The sequence below is a fragment of the Chionomys nivalis genome, chromosome 16, assembly GCF_950005125.1.
Source record: "Chionomys nivalis chromosome 16, mChiNiv1.1, whole genome shotgun sequence".
Taxonomy (NCBI): Eukaryota; Metazoa; Chordata; class Mammalia; order Rodentia; family Cricetidae; genus Chionomys; species Chionomys nivalis.
In genome coordinates, this window is record NC_080101.1 from 12213368 (window position 1) to 12232824 (window position 19457).

The 19457-nt window shown below is 39.3% G+C and overlaps 1 protein-coding gene across 3 annotated transcripts in view; it reads left to right on the forward strand.

Annotated features, from left to right (window-relative positions):
- Positions 1–19457, forward strand: part of Atp6v1h (ATPase H+ transporting V1 subunit H) — a 67203-nt gene that overhangs the window by 3063 nt on the left and 44683 nt on the right. For 2 of the 3 annotated variants that reach the window (XM_057790617.1, XM_057790618.1), the window contains exons 3-7: positions 2277–2379; positions 3189–3278; positions 8350–8463; positions 10675–10779; positions 14251–14304. In XM_057790617.1, the coding sequence (XP_057646600.1) occupies positions 2277–2379; positions 3189–3278; positions 8350–8463; positions 10675–10779; positions 14251–14304 (466 nt within the window). The remainder of the gene's footprint in view (positions 1–2276; positions 2380–3188; positions 3279–8349; positions 8464–10674; positions 10780–14250; positions 14305–19457) is intronic. The other variant, XM_057790619.1, reaches the window with a different exon arrangement.

Consider the following 19457-nt stretch of genomic DNA (forward strand, 5'->3'; position numbering starts at 1 on the left):
TGTCAGTGTTATAGATTTCTTTTTTAAGTCCCCTCTGCTCTCCATGTTTATGTGCAAATGTTCATCTTACATAACCAAATGTCTGTTCTTGAGCCTTCTGATGTGGAACACTAGTGGGAATTCCTGAAAGAACAGTTACAGGCTGTACATGACATATGTAATTAGTGGGTCTGACCAATGGGTTAGACGTCTACTGATGACATAGAAACCTATGGGAGCATTTCCTTGTACCAAAAGTTCAATCAATATGTATTTGTCCTCGTGCATTAACATGCTATGAAAATACAATATTCAAAAATGTATTTGTATTTGATTAAGCTTTTACTTGACTAGGCAGTACAAAAAGCAAGTGGGAATGAGTTTGTGCTAGCCAAAAAGGAATCCGCCAAAAGTATATGTTGAGGATACAAGAATCACAATACTCTAACCTTACTTTTGAACTTCTAATGAAGAAACAGACTCTAATGAAGAAACAGACCTTTGATGAATTAAATAATAAATTGTGATAACTATTAAATGAAGAAATGTTTCACATATATGCACACATACATAGACATAAAAGAAGGTATTTGACAAAGAAGAAAGAAACAGCTGTCTGGAAGCATTGGGGAAGTCTTCACAGAGCACATGAAGAATCTCACAGTAGTTAACTAAGTGGAAGGAAGGGGGACTGCAGTGCAGGGCACCTTGGTTAGAGAGCTCAGGCTTGAATATGCAGTCTATGGAGGCTTCAAGTAGCTTGTGGTTCTGTTTCTTTTAGGAGTTGTATGTGTCCTGAAGTGAGTCATATGGAGATGTGAAGGGCTGTTCTGCTGTCATGTCTTATCAAGGAGGGTCTGGATTTAGACTTTAGGATTTGAGGGTGGTGGTGGTTAGTGTGTCTTACCTGAGTCCTTGATGATGGAAGCAACTGGAAGGGTAAGCCAGATGGAATTGCAGATGACAGGTTCAGCGGTGATGATGCTGAATCTGTTTCTGCTTGGAAATAAGAGATGGCTGGAGATGATTTGCTGGAGAGAGGAAGATTGGATTCTCTTGTGAATCTCTAGAAGAAAAGAGTTCAGTGAAGGAACTCCCCTGGGAGGAAAACAGAAAGTGGGATGACTTTGGGGAGGCTAGAGATCAGAGTGGAAAGGTTATCTATCTTTCTTTCTTTCTTTCTTTCTTTCTTTCTTTCTTTCTTTCTTTCTTTCTTTCTTTTTCACTTCCCTCCTTCCTACCTTCGTTGTTTTCCTTTCTTTTCTTTTCCTTTTTTTTTTTTTTTTTTTGGTCTTTTGGTTATTTTTCAAGGTAGGGTCTCACTGTGGAGTTCTGGCTGCTCTGAAACTGATTATATTGACTAGGCTGCCTCTGCCTCCCAGTGCTGGGATTAAAGGCATATGCCACTGTGCTTGGCTAAGGAGAGGTTACTTTTTAAAGAGAGGGAGGATGACGGTATTCTTAATTGGAAGACAAAGAGTGTCAGGAAATGACTGTAGAGTGTCACTGTACAGTGGCTTTGGGTATAATGGATTTGAAGGCCAAGTAAATCTGTTGGGCTTGTGGTATGGAGGAATTAAGGAGACTTTGAATAAAAGTAAGAGGTGACACTTTATTGAATCCTTACACTGGGTAAGGTGCTGTATTAACTGTGTCTTAGATTATATAGTTCGTCCTCTATACAAGCTCTTTGAAAGTCATGTGGCTATTGTTCCTATTTTGCTTAGGTAAGATAGTGGTAGAGCTAAACTTTTGAATGATGACAAGGCCTTTAGCACTGCTGTTTATAATTATCAAAAGATAATTTTCAACAAATTAAAAGATGTTAATTGTTCCCTTTGTGTTTCTACAGTCAGGCAATACTATCCCACAAAATGGAGAGTTTTCTGTTAGGCTGACCAAAGGAGGCTAGTTTAATAGAAAGGCAAGGAAAACAGAAACGATGGTCAGAAAGCTCAGTCCTCATTGTGGGCTACTGCCCTAAGGCGGGGATAGAGAGCAAAATAGCTATGGTTGGGCTGGTCAGGTGTGACTTTTGGTTAGGATTTCAGCACAGGATGCTCCTTATTATGCCCATTGAAACTATGCTGTTGGGGAAATTAGTCTGCTGTCCTTTCTGGTTATGTTAGACTCCTTAGTTAGTTCTTCAGGGCCTACGTACAGGACCTAATACAAAACAGTGGCCTGTAATTTTCTTGAACTTACTAAGGAGAAAGGAAAAGCATTAAGAATTTCTTTGTCACTCACAGTGGCTGCTCAGTACTTACTGAACAGAATAACTTATCCTTGCTTTCTAGGGGGCAGATGATTTCTGCTGAAGACTGTGAATTTATTCAAAGGTTTGAGATGAAAAGAAGTTCTGAGGAGAAGCAAGAGATGCTTCAGACAGAAGGCAGCCAGGTGATCCTTCCATTCATTTTATAATGAGCACTTATTCCCTATCATTACAAGTCTGGGATGGACTGGGTGTAGCTCATTGGGAGAGTACCTAGTTAGTGTGCGTAAGGAAGACCATGGATTCAACCTCTAGCCTCAAACTGCAACATAAAAATTAAAATGCTAGAAAACCTTTAATGACTATGTCGTATACTGTACATATGTTATTCACATTAATATTAGTAATAACAATGCTTTTTGCCATGGTAGGGGTAAGGCCCATGGGTTTTTTGCTTGCTAGGCAAGTGCTCCACCAGTGAGCTCTATCCAAGTTAGTCTAAACAATAATGAATAAAATAATATTTAAAAGTCATTTTTAGTTTTTAGTTGTTTACAAGGTGTTACACTGTCTTTAGTAATCAAGAGTAACAATTGCTAGGTATGTGTATTTAAAAACAGTAACTGTTTAAAGTTTATCACTAGATATAGTCGAAATGTGATAGAAGTCATGGTGAAGTTCTTAGGTCTCATCATGATGATGTTTGTGAAAGTTTACTGTGTTATCTACTGGCATTTCTGTCTTGTTCTATGAGAGAGAAATAATATCTTATAGACGTTCCATTAAAATTATGTACAAATGAAAATAATGTGCTGGTGTGGTGGTGTATGCCTCTAATCCCGGTACTTGGGAGGCAGAGGCAGGGGATTCTCCATGAGCTCGTGACAGTCTGTCCTACACAGTGAGTACCAGGACAGCGAGGGCTACATTGTAAACCCTCTTTCAAAGTTTTAAAAAAAGAAGAGAGCAATAACATGACTTTTGTGTTTTGCAGTGTGCTAAAACATTTATAAATCTGATGACACACATCTCCAAAGAACAGACAGTGCAGTACATACTAACCATGGTTGATGACATGCTGCAGGTAGGTATAGTCCTCGTACCTTGGGGGACTTTGCTGTTTTATATTTTACAGTAACAGCAGTTCTGGAAGATTTCGCTTAGTGATTCTCTTGTAGAGCTTGATACATTTCCTTACTTTACTGGAAGTACTAACAGAACTTACACGGAGCTGATTTCCATTTTCACAGTACCAAGTAATTATGCTTGATTTTCCTGAAGTTGGCTCAAAGTTGTTTTCTCTTTTTGCTTGGACTGAGGATTGAACCTAGTGCATGCGAGGCAAGTCCTCAGTCCTCCTCTTATTTACATATAGCCCAGGCCTTCCTCCTAATTTAATATCAACGCAATCTACGAAACCCCCAGGGTCCTTCTGTTTCATAACCAGCTTTTGATGCTGTTTGTTCTAGGCCAGGAACAGGTAAAGTACTTTAGCTCTTTTGATACAGTTTGACGTATAATCTGAACTTTCAGTTGCCTAAAATTCTGCTTTTTTAATTGCCTGTGAATTCAGAGAGACCTGGTAATAATTTTGTATTTTAAACTACAGTATAATCTTGGCTTAATTTGTAGAGCAGGATTTATGAGATGGGTCCTTCAGCTGTTTAAACTTCAGCCTATCTGTTTCTTAAGAGACGTGAAGAGGCTGGAGGATGCAGCCCACTTGTAAAGGCTTCTTCAGCCTGTGAAAGGAGCTAGGTTCAGCTCTCTGCTCCCAGTGCTGGGGGAGAAGAGACACTGAGAGAAAAGTGCTAGTTTGGGTCCTTAAAGAGTACTCTTGTGTAAGTTTTTAAGGAAAAAACCCTACATATTCACGGCCTAGTTTCTGACATGTTTAGTGGCCATTATTAGGGATATATAAATAAGGAAGAATGACTCAGTTGCTGGGGGCCCTCAGGTTTTTAGGGAGATAATTATTTATAGCAACAATCCTGGGTTGGTGCAGGCTTGTCTGATAATGGTCTCATCTTTCCACACACTTAGTCTTTTAAAACAGGAAGGTTAAGGAAAGCAGGAATGCTGTGATCTCCCTTGGTTATTGTGTGGGTCTGGAAGCATGTGAGTTAGTGTGTAGACTGTAGTGTTAGGTACATGTATTGTATGTAGGAAACACCTGTGTCTTCATTTCTTAGACAAATACCAGTGTGAACTCACAGTTTGTCATTTATAGATGCCTCTTTTATTTTCACAATCAGCACTAGATTTTTGGTCCTTTATTGCAATGGCTGGAGGGGTGAAGCACGATTAATTAAAACTCAGAGAGAGAAATTGGAATTCAACCTGAAGGTTAGAAAAGCAAAACAGCCAGCCACTGGTTCTTAACTTCTGCCTCAGTCTGAAATGGCCATCCTGACTCCAGGCATTCAGAATGAGACTGAGAGCGCTCCCGTTTTATAATCCTCTCTAGTTCTGGCATTAAGGGCATGCACCGCCCTTATGGCAAACTAGTGTGGCTACTTAGATTAAAGGTGTGTGTTACTATTGCCTGATCTGTAAGGCTGACCAGTGGGGCTGTTTTATTCTCTGAACTTCTGGCAGGCTTTATTTACTAAAATACAAATGAAATGCCCCTACAGAGGAGCACCTTTTCCCTTAAACTTTGCACACACACATCTGTTTCTAGGTTGTTCATGCATAGTATCACCTAGTTTGAATTGTAGAGTAGTTCCCAGTATTTTAACTATAGACTAGTGGTGTCTGTTTCTTCGTGTTTTGTACCCGTTGTTCTGTATGATATTAAACATTTCCTGTCTGAATATGTGGAGTAGTTTGTTGGCATTTCCACTGGGTTGCGAAGATACAAGGGATGAAAAGAAGGGATGTTCTTAATGTAAAGTCTTTCACATTTTTAAATTTATTTCTAAATATTCTTTCCTCTTTATTGTTTTATAAACTTCATTGCTGTTCCATCATCAGTTTGTTTGTTTATATAAGTTACCATTTATTTAGTACTTTGGAATCTCAGTGATTCATTTTTTTTTAAATATTTATTTATTATGTATACAATATTCTGTGTGTATGCCTGAAGGCCAGAAGAGGGCACCAGACCTCATTACAGATGGTTGTGAGTCACCATGTGGTTGCTGGGAATTGAACTCAGGACCTTTGGAAGAGCAGGCAATGCTCTAACCACTGAGCCATCTCTCCAGCCCTCAGTGATTCATTTTATCTGAATTAATTTTCTGGTTGAATTTTCCTTTAATTTATAAAGGTATACTCTATCTGGTTAATTATTTTCTGATTGTTTTGGGTAATACCTACAATACAATATTAAATAGAAGTAGAGCTAATGAGTTCATGATCTTGGTAGAAATGTCTCTATATTTCTGCCCACTGAAGATGGTACTGCACCTAGGCAGGGAATCCTGAGCTCTCTGAGTGAAGTAAGCTGAGCAGTAGCAATCACACTTTAATCCATTTCTCAGCTCTTGATTCTGGATATGTGACCAGTGGCTTCAAGTTTTTGCCCCTGACTTTCCTGCCATGATGAACTGTAAATAAGCCCTTTGTCATTGGAGTTGCCTTTGCCAGAGTATTTTCTCACAGCAGCAGAAGGGAGCCTGAGTTTCTAAGATACAGATGTTCTATATGCTAATTTTATGTGTTCTGTTCCTTCAACATGTGCTAGAATGACATTTAAAATCTCCTTTCATGAATGTTTTTCTGATTTTTCTGTTGTTGCTTCTTCTGACATAGATTATAAATGTGAATGCAACATTATTTGACTTACATATTCATTTCTGTTACATTTTTACTGTTTTGGGACATTATTAATAGTAGAAAGTTCTTGGCATAAAATGAATTAAAGCCAAATGCATTAGTATTGGGATAGCAAATTGTGGTAATGGTGTGGAGCCATGGCCCCTCCTCCTTTTTTCTGTCTCTTCTCTTTTGTGCACACTCCCTTTTCTTTCTCCCTCTTTCAACTCAAGATTTGCCTCTGTAGTTCAGGCTGACCTCAAACTGAAAATCTTCTTGCCCGAGGCTCCCTGGTGCAGGGATAATATCATTGTGTCACCATTCCCAAACTTGTGGTTTCTTTATGTGTGTGTGTGTGTTAGAGTTTTTTTTTTTTTTTTTCCTGCTTGTACCACTTTCTGTGTACCACTTTTCATACCTATTGCCCACAGAGCTTGGGAGCTGGGGGAACATTGTATATCCTAGAACTGGAGATATGATTGTGAGTTACCATGTGGGTGCTGAGAATTGAACCTAGGTCCTCTGCGAACTATCTCTAGTCATCCCTTTCTGCCCTGCACTGCTGTGGTTTATTGTTTGTTTCTACTTACCTGCCACTGCTTCAGGCAAATGATTTTATTTTAGGTTCATCTCTTATGTCCATTATGGACTTAGGTCTTGCTTTGTAAATTGAACATGTTTTTCTTTTTCCTTCTTTTTTTTTTAATTTTTATTTATTTATTTATTTATTAAAGATTTCTGCCTTCTCCCCGCCACCACCTCCCATTTCCCTCCCCCTCCCTCATCACGTCCCCCTCCCTCATCATCCCTAAGAGTAATCTGGGTTCCCTGCCCTGTGGGAAGTCCAAGGACCACCCAGCTCCATCCAGGTCTAGTAAGGTGAGCATCCAAACTGCCTAGGCTCCCACAAAGCCAGTACGTGCAGTAGGATCAAAAACCCATTGCCATTGTTCTTGAGTTCTCAGTAGACCTCATTGTCTATTATGTTCAGCAAGTCCGGTTTTATCCCATGCTTTTTCAGACCCAGGCCAGCTGGCCTTGGTGAGTTCCTGATAGAACATCTCCATTGTCTCAGTGTGTGGGTGCACCCCTCCCGGTCCTGAGTTCCTTGCTCGTGCTCTGTCTCCTGCTCTTGATTTGGACCTTGAGATTTCAGTCCGGTGCTCCAATGTGGGTCTTTGTCTCTGTCTCCTTTCATCGCCTAAATGTTTTTCTTTGGGTTCACCTTCTTAATTAGCTTCTCTAGGATCACGCATAATAGGCTTAACGTCCCCTATTCATGGCTAGAAACCAAATATGAGTGAGTACATCCCATGTTCCTCTTTTTGGGTCTGGCTCATCTCACTCAGGATAGTGTTTTCTATTTCCGTCCATTTGCCTGCAAAATTCAGGAAGTCATTGTTTTTTACTGCTGAGTGATACTCTAATATGTATATATTCCATACTTTCTTTTTCCTTCTTCAGGTCTCATACATGTTAAGTAACTACTCTACCCCTGAACTATTGAGCTATTTATACTCAGTTTATATCTGTTTCTTTTAGTAGGTGTATTAAGCATTCTTCATTTATAACTGTTACTAAGTTTCATCTGGACTCTGATAAACACTTGTGTCTATATATAACTTGTTTTTATTTTTTATGTGGCTGGAGATTGAACCCAGCACTTCATGCATGCTAAGCAAGGTCTCTACAGTGGATCTGTGCTCAGTCCTTTTTTCCTTTTCTTTACCTTCCCTTTCTCCCTTCTTCTTCCCCTTCCTCATTTTCTTTTTTCCTTCCTCCTCTCCCTCCCTACCTCTTTTTCTTCTTCTTTCTTTCTTCCCTTCCATTGGTACCTTGCTATTGGAGGCCAAGCTGGCCTCAAACCCAATCTCCCCAGGGGGATTATAGGTATCTACCATCAGGTGTAGCTTCTGTTTTTAGATAGCATCTTAGACTGTTGCCCAAGCTGGTCTTGAATTTCTGAGTCTATACTTAAATTTGGGTGTTTTATTCTCTTTCCACTTGCTATTTGTTTTAACAGCCATACTGATCATACTTTGATGGAGGTAGAAATGTCAATACAGTGTTGAGAGCTGAGAAAAAAATACAAATTATAGTCCTTGTGATCCTGTTAATCCTGTTGAATGAGAGTAAGACCATTGCCCAAATTCTTTGATCAAATTATGCAAGCTTTATTTTCTGTTAGATAGTGCTATCTCCCAAAACATAAAAGACAGTGGTGTTTATATAGCCCCCCTCCCAAATAATTGCAAGACTAGGGGTTTTTCAAAGGTGGGGGATTTCCAGAGGAATTTTGGTTATGTAGGAATTTGGGTAACCATGCATCCTAATGGGATATGCAATAAGCAGGTGAGAAGCAGTATATGATTATTTTGCTCTTGTTTTTCCTTTAGGAAAATCACCAGCGTGTCAGCATTTTCTTTGACTATGCAAAACGAAGCAAGAGCACTGCCTGGCCATACTTTCTGCCAATGTTGAATCGCCAGGATCCCTTTACTGTTCATATGGTAAGTTTTGAGTTGATCACATTGCTTTAAGTATATTTTGTTCTTTTCCTGTTACTGTGATACAACTGACAAGAAGCAGCGTCAACTCAGAGTTTTGAGGAATGTAATCCATCAGAGTGGTCAAGGCATGGGACTCTTGCCTTGAAAGTAGGAAGAGGAAGCAGGGTCAGGTTATAAAACTTGAAGCCCACTGTCAATGACTTACTCCCCCTCCCAGTGGGATGCCTGAAGGATTTAGAATTTCCCCAAATGCTCAACACATGAGCCTGTGAGACACATTTCATATTCAACCCACAATACACATGCACCATCTAAGAAGGGAGTTTATATTTTACACTGGCGTACAGAGGGAGCAAATCTGGATTGGTTGTGACATGATAACTTGCTTAATGGTGCTGAATAAAGAAAGCTGTTGGAGTGAAGAAGCTATGTTGACCTGATGTAGTTATAAATTTATAGATGAATGTGTTCATTAGCTTCAGTGTACATGGTGAGTGTACATGTGCAGACAGCTCAAGATTGCCTATAGCAGGAAAATCACATTGTACTATGTAGAAATTAAATTTGGTTTTGAAATAACTGTTTTATTTTAATTGTTTATTTTTAATATCTTGAAGCTCTTGCTTGAAACTTAGCCCTAAGAGCTATAGTTGAACCCCACACTGAAGAATCTTCCATGGTGTCAGTGAGAAAGAGACCGAGAGGATGAGATTCCGCACAAGCGATCCCCTCGTTTCCAGCACAGTGGGCTGCTGGAGCCTTAGTGAATATCTCCATTCTAAAGTCAAAGGCTTCTGTGCAAGTGTGCTCTTTCCCCACCTGCCTCTTCCACATGCAGCTCGATTTGAGTGTTTCTGTACTCATACTTTATAGGTTATAGACATCTGTAAAAAAGCTCCCAAAAACAGAGTCACAAGAAAGCTATAATTTTTAGGAATAATGTTTAAATTACTAATTTAATATAGTTTCCTCTTTCCAGTTGTAGAGGCTTGTTTCCTTTGCTTTGTTACCGAGTTTAAATATCCTCATAGTGTTGTAAGTTGATGTAGATCTAGTTAGAGCATCATTATTAGTAATAAAGACACAACCAGATCAACATTTTTGATGTTGGATTTCTGGGGCCTGGCGCATATTAGGCAAGTGCTTTACAGCTGAGCTGTGTTCCCAGATTTCAGACCCCAGATAATGGTTTTTGTTTTCTCTATTTTTTAAAGACTTGCATTTCCTGTAGCCCAGGCTGGTCTCTAAGTATCTAAATAGCTGCAAATGATCTTGAACAGCGAATCCTCTTGCCCCCACCTCCCGGAGTAGGAGTCTTCTCCCACACCCAATTCATGATGCGAGACACAGGGCTTCCTGAATGCTTAGCAAGTTCTCAACTGAACTAAACTGTATTCCTGGAGTCCCTAAATTATGTTCTTAATTTAAATTGCTTTTGATTAAGTTTTCAAACAGAGGGTCAGACTGTTGTTTGATTATTCACTGTTTGTGATTACCCCAGCTTATGCTGGGGTATAAATGTCAGGTCTCATTCCTGGTCATTTTCTTTTTGCTCACGCTTGTGCTACTCATATATTTTTAGCCCCTGGGTTCCAAATAGGAATACTCTGTAAGTCAGTTGACTTTTATTTTATTTATTTATTATATGACTCATGTGCCACAGTACAAAGGAAGGTCTGAGGATAACTTTTGGCAGTTGGTTCTCTCTTGGCACATGAATTCTAGGAACTGGATTCAGATTGTAAGGATTGTTAGTAAGCACCATTACGGTCTAAGGTATCTTGTCAGCCTTCAGCTGTGTTTTATGAAAGTTGTGCTGGTATCTAAATGAATCCCCAATCTTATTCTTTTTTCTTTTAAATGACATGTTCTTAACTATGTAACCCATGCTGGTCTCAGACTTTGCAGTACTAAAGTGCTGGATTATAGTATAGATGCATGTCACCTCATTGGCTCCAACTCTTATTTTGAAATGCAAAATAATTTAGGGAATGCTATGTAGCATCTTAAAGCACAGTTAATTTTTGTTCATTTTAAAGGAAGTATTTTAAAATACAGTTTGAATGTTTTTGTTTTAAAATAAGTTTTAAGAAATGAATCCTCCCCTCTCCCGGAATTGAATGTTAGGAAAACAACTCAGCAAAGTGATGGGGGTGTTCTTAAGGTAAAGGATGCAAGTGGCATTCAGATATATTTCTTATTCATTTTCAGGCAGCAAGAATTATTGCCAAGTTAGCAGCTTGGGGGAAAGAATTGATGGAAGGCAGTGACTTAAATTACTATTTCAATTGGATAAAAACTCAACTGAGTTCACAGGTAACACATCTCTTTTAGTATCCAAAAGAAGTGTAATATTAGTATCCATGTTCTCCTATGTTATTTATGGTAAATGTTTTGTGAAAGGAACTCCGCTTTGTACTTGTTAAGTAAGCCTAACTGCTGCTGGTGTGATGGCATGCTTCTCTGTCTGTTCTTTAACTGGCTGCAGCTCAAACCTCTGTCCTCTCTGCCACTTGTGGTTTCCTGCCCTTGCTTCTGACCAGTCAGGGACTTTCCTTCCTTCTAGGCAGCTACCAGGATTACACAGTTCAGAGAACTGGAAGACCTGCAGGAAGCAGTTCAGTGAGCGATGACAGAAAGCTTCCATATAGAAAACAAATGCTACACCAGAGACACCATCTGAACAGGCTCTGGGGACAGAGACTTGCAGGCGTAGCTTCTGCCTTGGCCTGTGCATGTGAATCACCAACATTTGTATGAGAAATATTGGTTTGGGGGAGAGATCTCTGGAGATTTTCTAGTGAGGTTTCTTATGCCTTTATGGTTACATAACTAGGCTAGCTTGTTTAACTGGTTATTTAATAAACAAATGGTCTTGGGTGCTACCTGGGAAATTTCTTTTTTTTTTTTTTTTTTTGGTTTTTCGAGACAGGTTTCTCTGTGGTTTTGGAGCCTGTCCTGGAACTAGCTCTGGTAGACCAGGCTGGTCTCGAACTCACAGAGATCTGCCTGCCTTTGCCTCCCAAGTGCTGGGATTAAAGGCGTGCGCCACCACTGCCCGGCTACCCGGGAAATTTCAAATTACAAGTAATGTATTGTAGACCATTACTCAATCTGATTGTCCTTATCTCAGTCAAGAGTTTGCACCAAGCTTCCAGTTGTCCTTGGACAAGTTGGGGGCTGCCTAGTCCAACTGTCTTACAGTCTTGTTTTATACAGTGGCTCATTCCCACGTCATATGAAACCGTGGGATTAAGCATTTGGGTTTAAATTGAGACATCCTGCTTACTGGTCATCTGGATTGCTTTCAGGTTTCTTTAGCTCTGTGTCTCCATGGAGAAGAGAGTTTGCTGATGCAATATCTTGGAAAATGACCATTATTTTCATGCATCTTTAGTTGGGGGCAAAAATAGAATATTTAGGATGGCTCTTTGAAATGCTTCCTTCAGACTTCCAGTGACTGTTAAATGGTCAGTTGGAAGTTTGGTATGACTGATACTCAAAAGAATGAAAGAGAGGTCGGCTGGGGAAGAGTGCTCTGAAGAAGAACAGGCAGAGCTTAGTTTAAGGGTGGGCGACATGGAGGGACTAAACCAGGCAAATAATATTGATAGGCACTGTATTGTCAACTCTCAGTTACAAATAAATGTTAATTTAACAGATTTTAGCTTAAGGTATGAGAGATGCCTGAAATTTTGCTTAGATTTACGTTTTTGTCTTACTGCCTGCCTTTGGGGACTGATTGCCCTTTCTAGTTCTACAGAGAATATTTTAAATGAAATTATTCTTTATGTTAGCATTATCTGTAGGGTTTGCTGAGTTTGTAAGATACTTAAAAAGTATTTAAAACATGAGAATGGGTGTATGGGATGAAATTTTAGGGTCCTAAATGTAGATCTTCTGAAATCAGAATACTTCATTTTTTAGATAGGAAACACTTCCTCTCCCATTTTTTTTTTAACACTTTAAAACCATGCATCCTTTTAAATGAACCTCATTCTGCTTTAATTCTACCTCCCCCCACTTACTCTTCTCTTATATATTATTACATTCTGTCTGCAGTTCCCCTGCTTCCACTCCTCCCAGTACCTCCCCCTTCTCTCCTCCAGATCCACTCCTCCTGTTTTTCTTCAGAAGAGAACAGGCCTCTCATAAATATCAACCAAACATGGCATAACAAGTTACAATAAGACTAGGTACATCCCCTCATATCAAGGCTGGATGAGGCAACCCAGTAGGTGGAAAAGGGCTCCAAAAGCAGGCAGAGTTAAGAGAGAGTCCCTCCTTCCACTGTTAGGAGCCCCACAAGAACACCAAGCTACACAACCATAATGTATATGTAGAGAACCTAGGTCAGGCTCATACAGGCTCCCTGATCATTGGTTCAGTCTCTGTGAGCCCCTATGAGCTCTGGTTACTTGGTTCTGTGGGCTGTGTTCTTGTGGTGTCCTTGGCCCCTCTGGTTCCTATAGTCCTTCCTCATCCTCTTCCACAGGATTCCCAAGCTCCATCTGATGTTTTGCTGTGGTCTCTTTCTTGTAAAGCCCAGCTTTCTTCTTAGGTGCAGTTGTAGCTGAAAAAGTAGAAGCTGATATGAGAGAACTACACACTGCTGTAGTTTGTTAACCCTTGGGCAGTTCACCCCTGACGTTTGTTCACGGCAGTGCCATTTATGTTGTGCCTCAGGGATGAATTGCTGCTCCTGAAATGAGTAACATCCACTTAATGCTAACACGGTTGTAACCATGTCCTACAGCCGGGGGAAGATAGTCTGAAGTACTTCAGAGACTAGAACAGTTTTCTTTGGATTTGTACTGTTGAGTGGATGTTCTTCAAGATCTTTCTGTCTCTTTCCAGTGTGCTGTCGCTGCCATCATCTTTGGCTTTCTGATGTGGCTTGATACCTATCCTCTGCTAGTCCTTCTTCTATAGGGTACCCACTGAAGGTCGCAAGCACAGCCTGGCTTTGCTTCTCAGAGTCTGGACATTGCCTCTGCCTGGTTCTGATCACTCTTGGCTTTCTTGCTACAGGCAGAAAATTCTTCCATAGCCTTTTATCAGAATTAAATTGTAAATTTCTTGTTTAAAGAAAGGTAGGATTATTTTTATTTGATATTTTATTTGCTATCTTGCTCAGATGTCTTTAATAGTACTATATGTGCAAAGTCTTTTCCCCACTGAAAGTATTTTCTCCTTCATAAAAGATTCGTAGTTTTATGTTTCTAGTGGAAATAAACTTTCAAGTGCCCAAGTCAGTTGCTAGGTTGCATATTTGTTTTTTTTTAACTTTCCAATGGCAATTTTTGCCTCATACTTAATAGGTATGAATAAAAAATTAGACCCCATCTCGAAATTTGTTACCAGTTTTCTCTTGACTTGTTACATTATATTTTCTTCATTTCTATGTAACATTTGTGATACTGAATATTGAAATCATTTGATGGCATTGCTATCTTCCTATTATTAGGAAGTGTTGCCAAAAATATTGGGAGTGCAGGTTGTCAACTGATTGGAAACACCATTCTGTTAGTAAATACTGAAGTAGAACTTCTGCTAGCTTTACCTGTGAAGCTTATCTTGTCCTTATAGGGCTTCTCTTCAGCTCTTGTTGGTAGTTAGTCGGTCTAGCTGGAGGAGAGTAATAACCTCTATATCGTCTTCATGTTCTTTGTAAGGTTGGATTAGGGAAAATGCTGATAAAATTCATCCAATTCCTTTTGTAAGATGATTAAATTAGGATAAAATTAGAAAACAAAACTAAGTAATAAGTCATTTATTTTGTGATAGAAACTTCGTGGTAGCGGTGTTGCTGTTGAAACAGGAACAATCTCTTCAAGTGATGTAAGTATGTTCCTTCTTGATTGACTGGCTTCTTAACACCCTGAAAATCAATTGTTTTGACTCATAGGCATTTAAAAATGTGAAGGTATTTACTAGTTCCCCAAATGTAAATCCTTGGATCTGATGTGGCACCACCCAAAGTGAGGCTAATTCTATTGCCTTTTTTATGGAAGACACAAATTCTGCCCTTTGTTGCTGTCTTGCAGGACATGCTTCTTGAGATCTCCAAATCCATGTAAGAGTTGGCATCACAGTGCACAGTACAAGAGACTAAACATGTTGTTTGGTCCAAGTTCAGTAGTTTGTGAGCTGTCTGATATCTGTCTAAACTAGGTGTAAACAATGTATCAGTTGACTCATGGCACAAAAATACTGTTGCGCTGCTCAAGCCTCCGTGGACTGTGTGGTGGCTCCGCATGGACCTCCTCAACACATCTTCAGTCTTTTCCCACTTATAAGTGGTTAAAAGTCAGTACTAACTATGGGCTTTAGGTTCTTAGGTAACATCATCTTTCCCCTTTGGGAATGGTTTAACTTTGCTGGATTTGAGTAGTGCAGGAACTGGCCATACATTTGGGGAAGAAAAAGGATGGATGTGGTTGGAGCCATGGAACAGAAGCATCAGGTCAAAGGAGAGAAGTGGGAGGTGTATGCAACCTTATGTGATGGAAATGCCTATGGGATGCTAGAAGGCTGACAAAGCTTTGTCTAAATCATGTAACAGCTGTAGTGATCATTGTAATGTCCATAATCCAAATGGAATGTACCCAAATACTTGTCTAAGAATGGTCACAGCCTTAGAATCTACTTGAAAGTTAGCAGGCAAGCTTCCCTTTGGGGCATGGATTGAAAAAATGTGATGGATATTGTGTGAAGCCACAAAAGGAACTCAGAAGTTAGATGAGCACTCTTTGGGACAGAGTGAAGAGAGAAAGCAGTGGACAGGTAGAAGGTTTAGTTGTTAAGTTAAACAAATACATAAATTGGCATCTTTATTTTTCCTTAAAATTGAATTTTATTTCATCATGTGTATGGCGGTTTGCCAGCATGTGTGACTCTGTACCCTGTCTGTGCAGGTGAGCCCAGAAGAGGGCATCAAACTCTAGGATTGGGATTACAAACTCTTGTTAGCCACTGGGTGGATACTGGGAATTGAACCCCAGTATCTGGAAGAGTAGCCAGTGCTCTGCACTACCGAGCCATTTGCCACCAGCACCCTCACATGACACCTTTCTTTCTTGTGGGGTTTCTACTAGTATGAAGTTTGGAAGAGTTCATTGTGTTATAGTTTATGTATTTTTAGAATAATTTGTTTTCTAAACTTATTTTAGCGATTGTAATTCTTTAAACCCTGTATAAGGAGAGGTAAGTTGAGCTGTGTGAGATTCAAGTTTGCTCTTTTTTGTCCATTGATTAGAAAGACAGAATGGTTGAGCTGGTATTGGTTAGTGTAATTGTTTATCTGGTACATCTATACACACACACCCTAAATAGTAATTGTAAGATTTCACACCATGTTTTTAGTGTTCCTAGCCCTGGGCATACTCTCATGACTTTTCTTGAGGGCTTTTCTTTTCTGATAGATACTGATTTGAAAGCAGACCGCAAATGGAGAATATTGCCATCCTTTGATTCTATTTTTAATGGGTAAATCTCAGCTAGTATTTATTGAGCACTTACTGTGTAACTACCACTGTTACTAGTTTTACATTACATTGCCGTGTTGTGTGTGTGTATACATATATATACACATATATATATATTTGATGTAAGTTATAAATTAGTCACTTCTTATGCAAAAGTAATGAGGCTGAACAGGAAAGCACACAATCTTGCTAAAGGTCATATAGCTGATGAGTGTCAGAGACACTAATGCAATAAATTGTTTATTGAGGAATTTTTTCTAGGGCACTTTTTCCTGAGCTGGAATTGAATATTTATATTTTGCTTCAACCTGTTCTATACAGTGGCTTTTGTTATGTCTGTATTATGCCTTTGAATAAATAGCTTTTAAATTAGTGGGAAAAAGCAGTTTGGTAAGCTGCAGTATGTAATGTTGCCACTTGAGGGCAGTATAAAGCGGCAGCTGAGCTCCATGAAGCTAGTCTTTTAGAGGCTTCACAGAACCATCACCATACATGAGGAGTTTGTTGTTATGTATATTTCCACTTTGCAACGCATAAGAGAAGTTCACTTAAAATGTGCTGCATTGTTTTCACACAGTCATGGAAATAACCCGAAGCATCTGATTGTACTTCTTTACCTTGTCTGTTAAATTCTTTGCTGGTTTTAATGTAATAATAGATCCTCTTTCCTGAGGGATCAGCATTGCCTTGGAAATGGACTTCTGGGCTGAAGTCCTGACCAAGGAGTGTTGTGATATTTCCAAGCTTTGAAGACTGAGAAAGACTGGAAATTTCTGTTTTTGTTTTTGTTTTTTTCCTCATTCCTTACCACTGTGTTTGTTTTGGACCCAATCCACCATTAGTTCCAAGATGGGTGTTGTTTCTTGGGTAGAGTTGCTAGGTTTTCTTTCCTGCTTGTTCTGAGGTGATTCTCCATGTTCTGGAGCAGTTCTGTCTAACAGGACTTCTTGTAATGTGAGCCTTTTGTGTATCTGCCTGCCCATGGAGGTGACCACTAACCACGTGACTAGTGTGATGAAGGAAACCTTCCCGAGATATACTCCTTGTACTGTAAAAATCATGCATTTGCAGTTCAGTGGTTTACATTTATGGATTGTGCAGCCATTACTACAGTCTGAGTTTCTAGTATTTCAGCACTCCAGAAACCAAGAGCTACGCTGTACCCCGTGAATGTTTCCTCCATACCTACTCTCTTCTTTGAACCTCTGGTAGCCACCAATCTACTTTCTGGTTCTGCAGTCACCTCTTGTGGATTGTGATGGGAATAAAACTCTGTGACTTGTTTTTTGTGTGCCAGACCCTTGTCTTCTAGCATAATATACTTGAGGTTCATTCATGTTTGAGGCTGCAGCATTTTAGAATGAGAAACAGGAAACTCATCAAGTTGTGTTTCCTTGTTACTCAGTGATTTCTATGGCAGTTCTGATATCCTTGCTCCTGGCCAATTTTGCTGCTTTGGTTTTGTTTTTGATTGAATGCTGTGGTCTCTGCAGGCTTGCAGAGAGGTGGAGTGCTTTGATTGTAGTTCTTTATCAGAAGTTGTGCTCAAGCAGCAGATGAGTGGACTGCCTCAGTTGTTCACACAGCACAGGCTTGCTCTTAATTGTAGGCTGCCCTTGCGGTGGCCTGCTGGAACCTAGAGCAACTTACAGCCATCAGTCATTTGGAGACGACTGTAGTCTAAACATTCTAAATGGAAAATTCAGAAAATAAACAACTCGTAAGTCTTAAATAACTTCTGTTTATTCTGTTGTCATAATTGTTCTATTGCATTTGTGTTAACTGCTTTCTATGCCTGAATTACAAATGAAATTATCATAGGTATCTATATAGGAAGACATAAAACTGTGCTTAGGATCTGTCAGGGGTCTGGGAACGTGGTAGAATAGGGACCACTATACTTGCCTGACAGTGTAGGCAGAAAGAACATTGTTCTTACCCAGGGCAATTATGAATGACTTTTCATTCCTTTAAGGTCTTATCACCAAGTTAACACTTTGAAGCATTGGGATTATTAAAATTGTGTGTGTTTGTGTGTTTGCGTGTATGTGTTTGGTGTGTGTGTATGTGTATTGAATACAGACATAGTGTTTCAGTTTTATTTTTCTGATCAGGTTTTTGGAAGGGTTGCCTTTCAAAACAATGTGGCAGTTTACAAGAAAATGAAATAATGTATTTGAGTAGTACAGACTTCCTCTCATGTGCCTCTGAAAGTATAGCACCAGTAATAATAGTAAGGTAACCTATTATATTGTAAGCACTTTATGAAGACCTTAAATAGTGAATAATAGTGAAATTACTTTTTGGAAGTCTGTATCTCTGTTTTTTTTTTTTTTTTTTTTTTTTTCCAAGACAGGGTTTCTCTGTGTACCAGTCTGGAGCTCTGTATCTTAACTGATATTTTTTGAATATTATCTAAGAATTTCTTTTCATAACTCTTATTTCAAGAAATTGTTGGTTATTGCACAAATAATTAAAAACCAGAAACAGATATTGGGGTACAAGCTGAAGATGAAAAAAGCAAAGCAACCAACCCCTAGAGAGACCTTTTATCTCTACCAAATCTTCAGACGGAAAGGGTGAGATCCTGTGTCCATCCTTAGACTCTACACTCCACTGAGTTCCTGTCTCTTCCCCTTATATTCCTCTCTCCGCCCAGCCATATTGCTACTGTCTCCACCTCCCTAGTGCTGTGATTAAAAGTGTGTGACTCCCAAACACTGGGATTAAAGATGTGAACCACCAGGATATGTTTCGGCATTGATCTCAAGTAGCCCAGGTTAGCCTTGAACTCACAGAGATCCGTCCGCCTCTGTCTCCAGAATCCTGGGATTGAGGGTGTGTACCACCACTCCTGGGCCTATATGACTGACTAGTGTGGCTGCTTTGCTCTCTGATCTTCAGGCAAGCTTCATTTATTAAAACACAAATAATATATACCACTCTACTTATCTGCACACATTCTAGTTTTTGAATATCTTGTGAAAATAATAGTGTACCTGAAAATTATGTGGTACTTTACAGAAACTGGTTGCAGTTGAGAGATATTTAATTTTTAATTTTGGTACAGCTGGCACTATTTTCCTATATTGATAATAAAGCAATTTTGAGGAAATCGATTTCCTCAAGATACTGAGATAAAGCTTGTCATTCTGTTCCAGTGTTTGTCTCCTCCCCTATTTGGATGTTGGGAATGAAACCATAATCTTCTGTATGCTAAGTAGTTTGTAACTACATTGCCACCTTTCCTCCCTTGGGATGAGTTTATACAACTTGGTTTTTCCTGCTAAAACCTTTTCACCATGCCTCCTTCAAAGGTTAATGTTACCATGAGATGTTAGTGTAGGTTTGGGTTAGTCTTGTTTGATCTCGAGCTACATGTAAAAGGATCTGAATTCATTTGTTCAGCATTTTATCATGGCATTCGTTATGTTGTATCTATCAATATTCCTTAACTTTGCTGTGTAGTAATTAATCACATAAGTAATATTATAAATGATTAATATT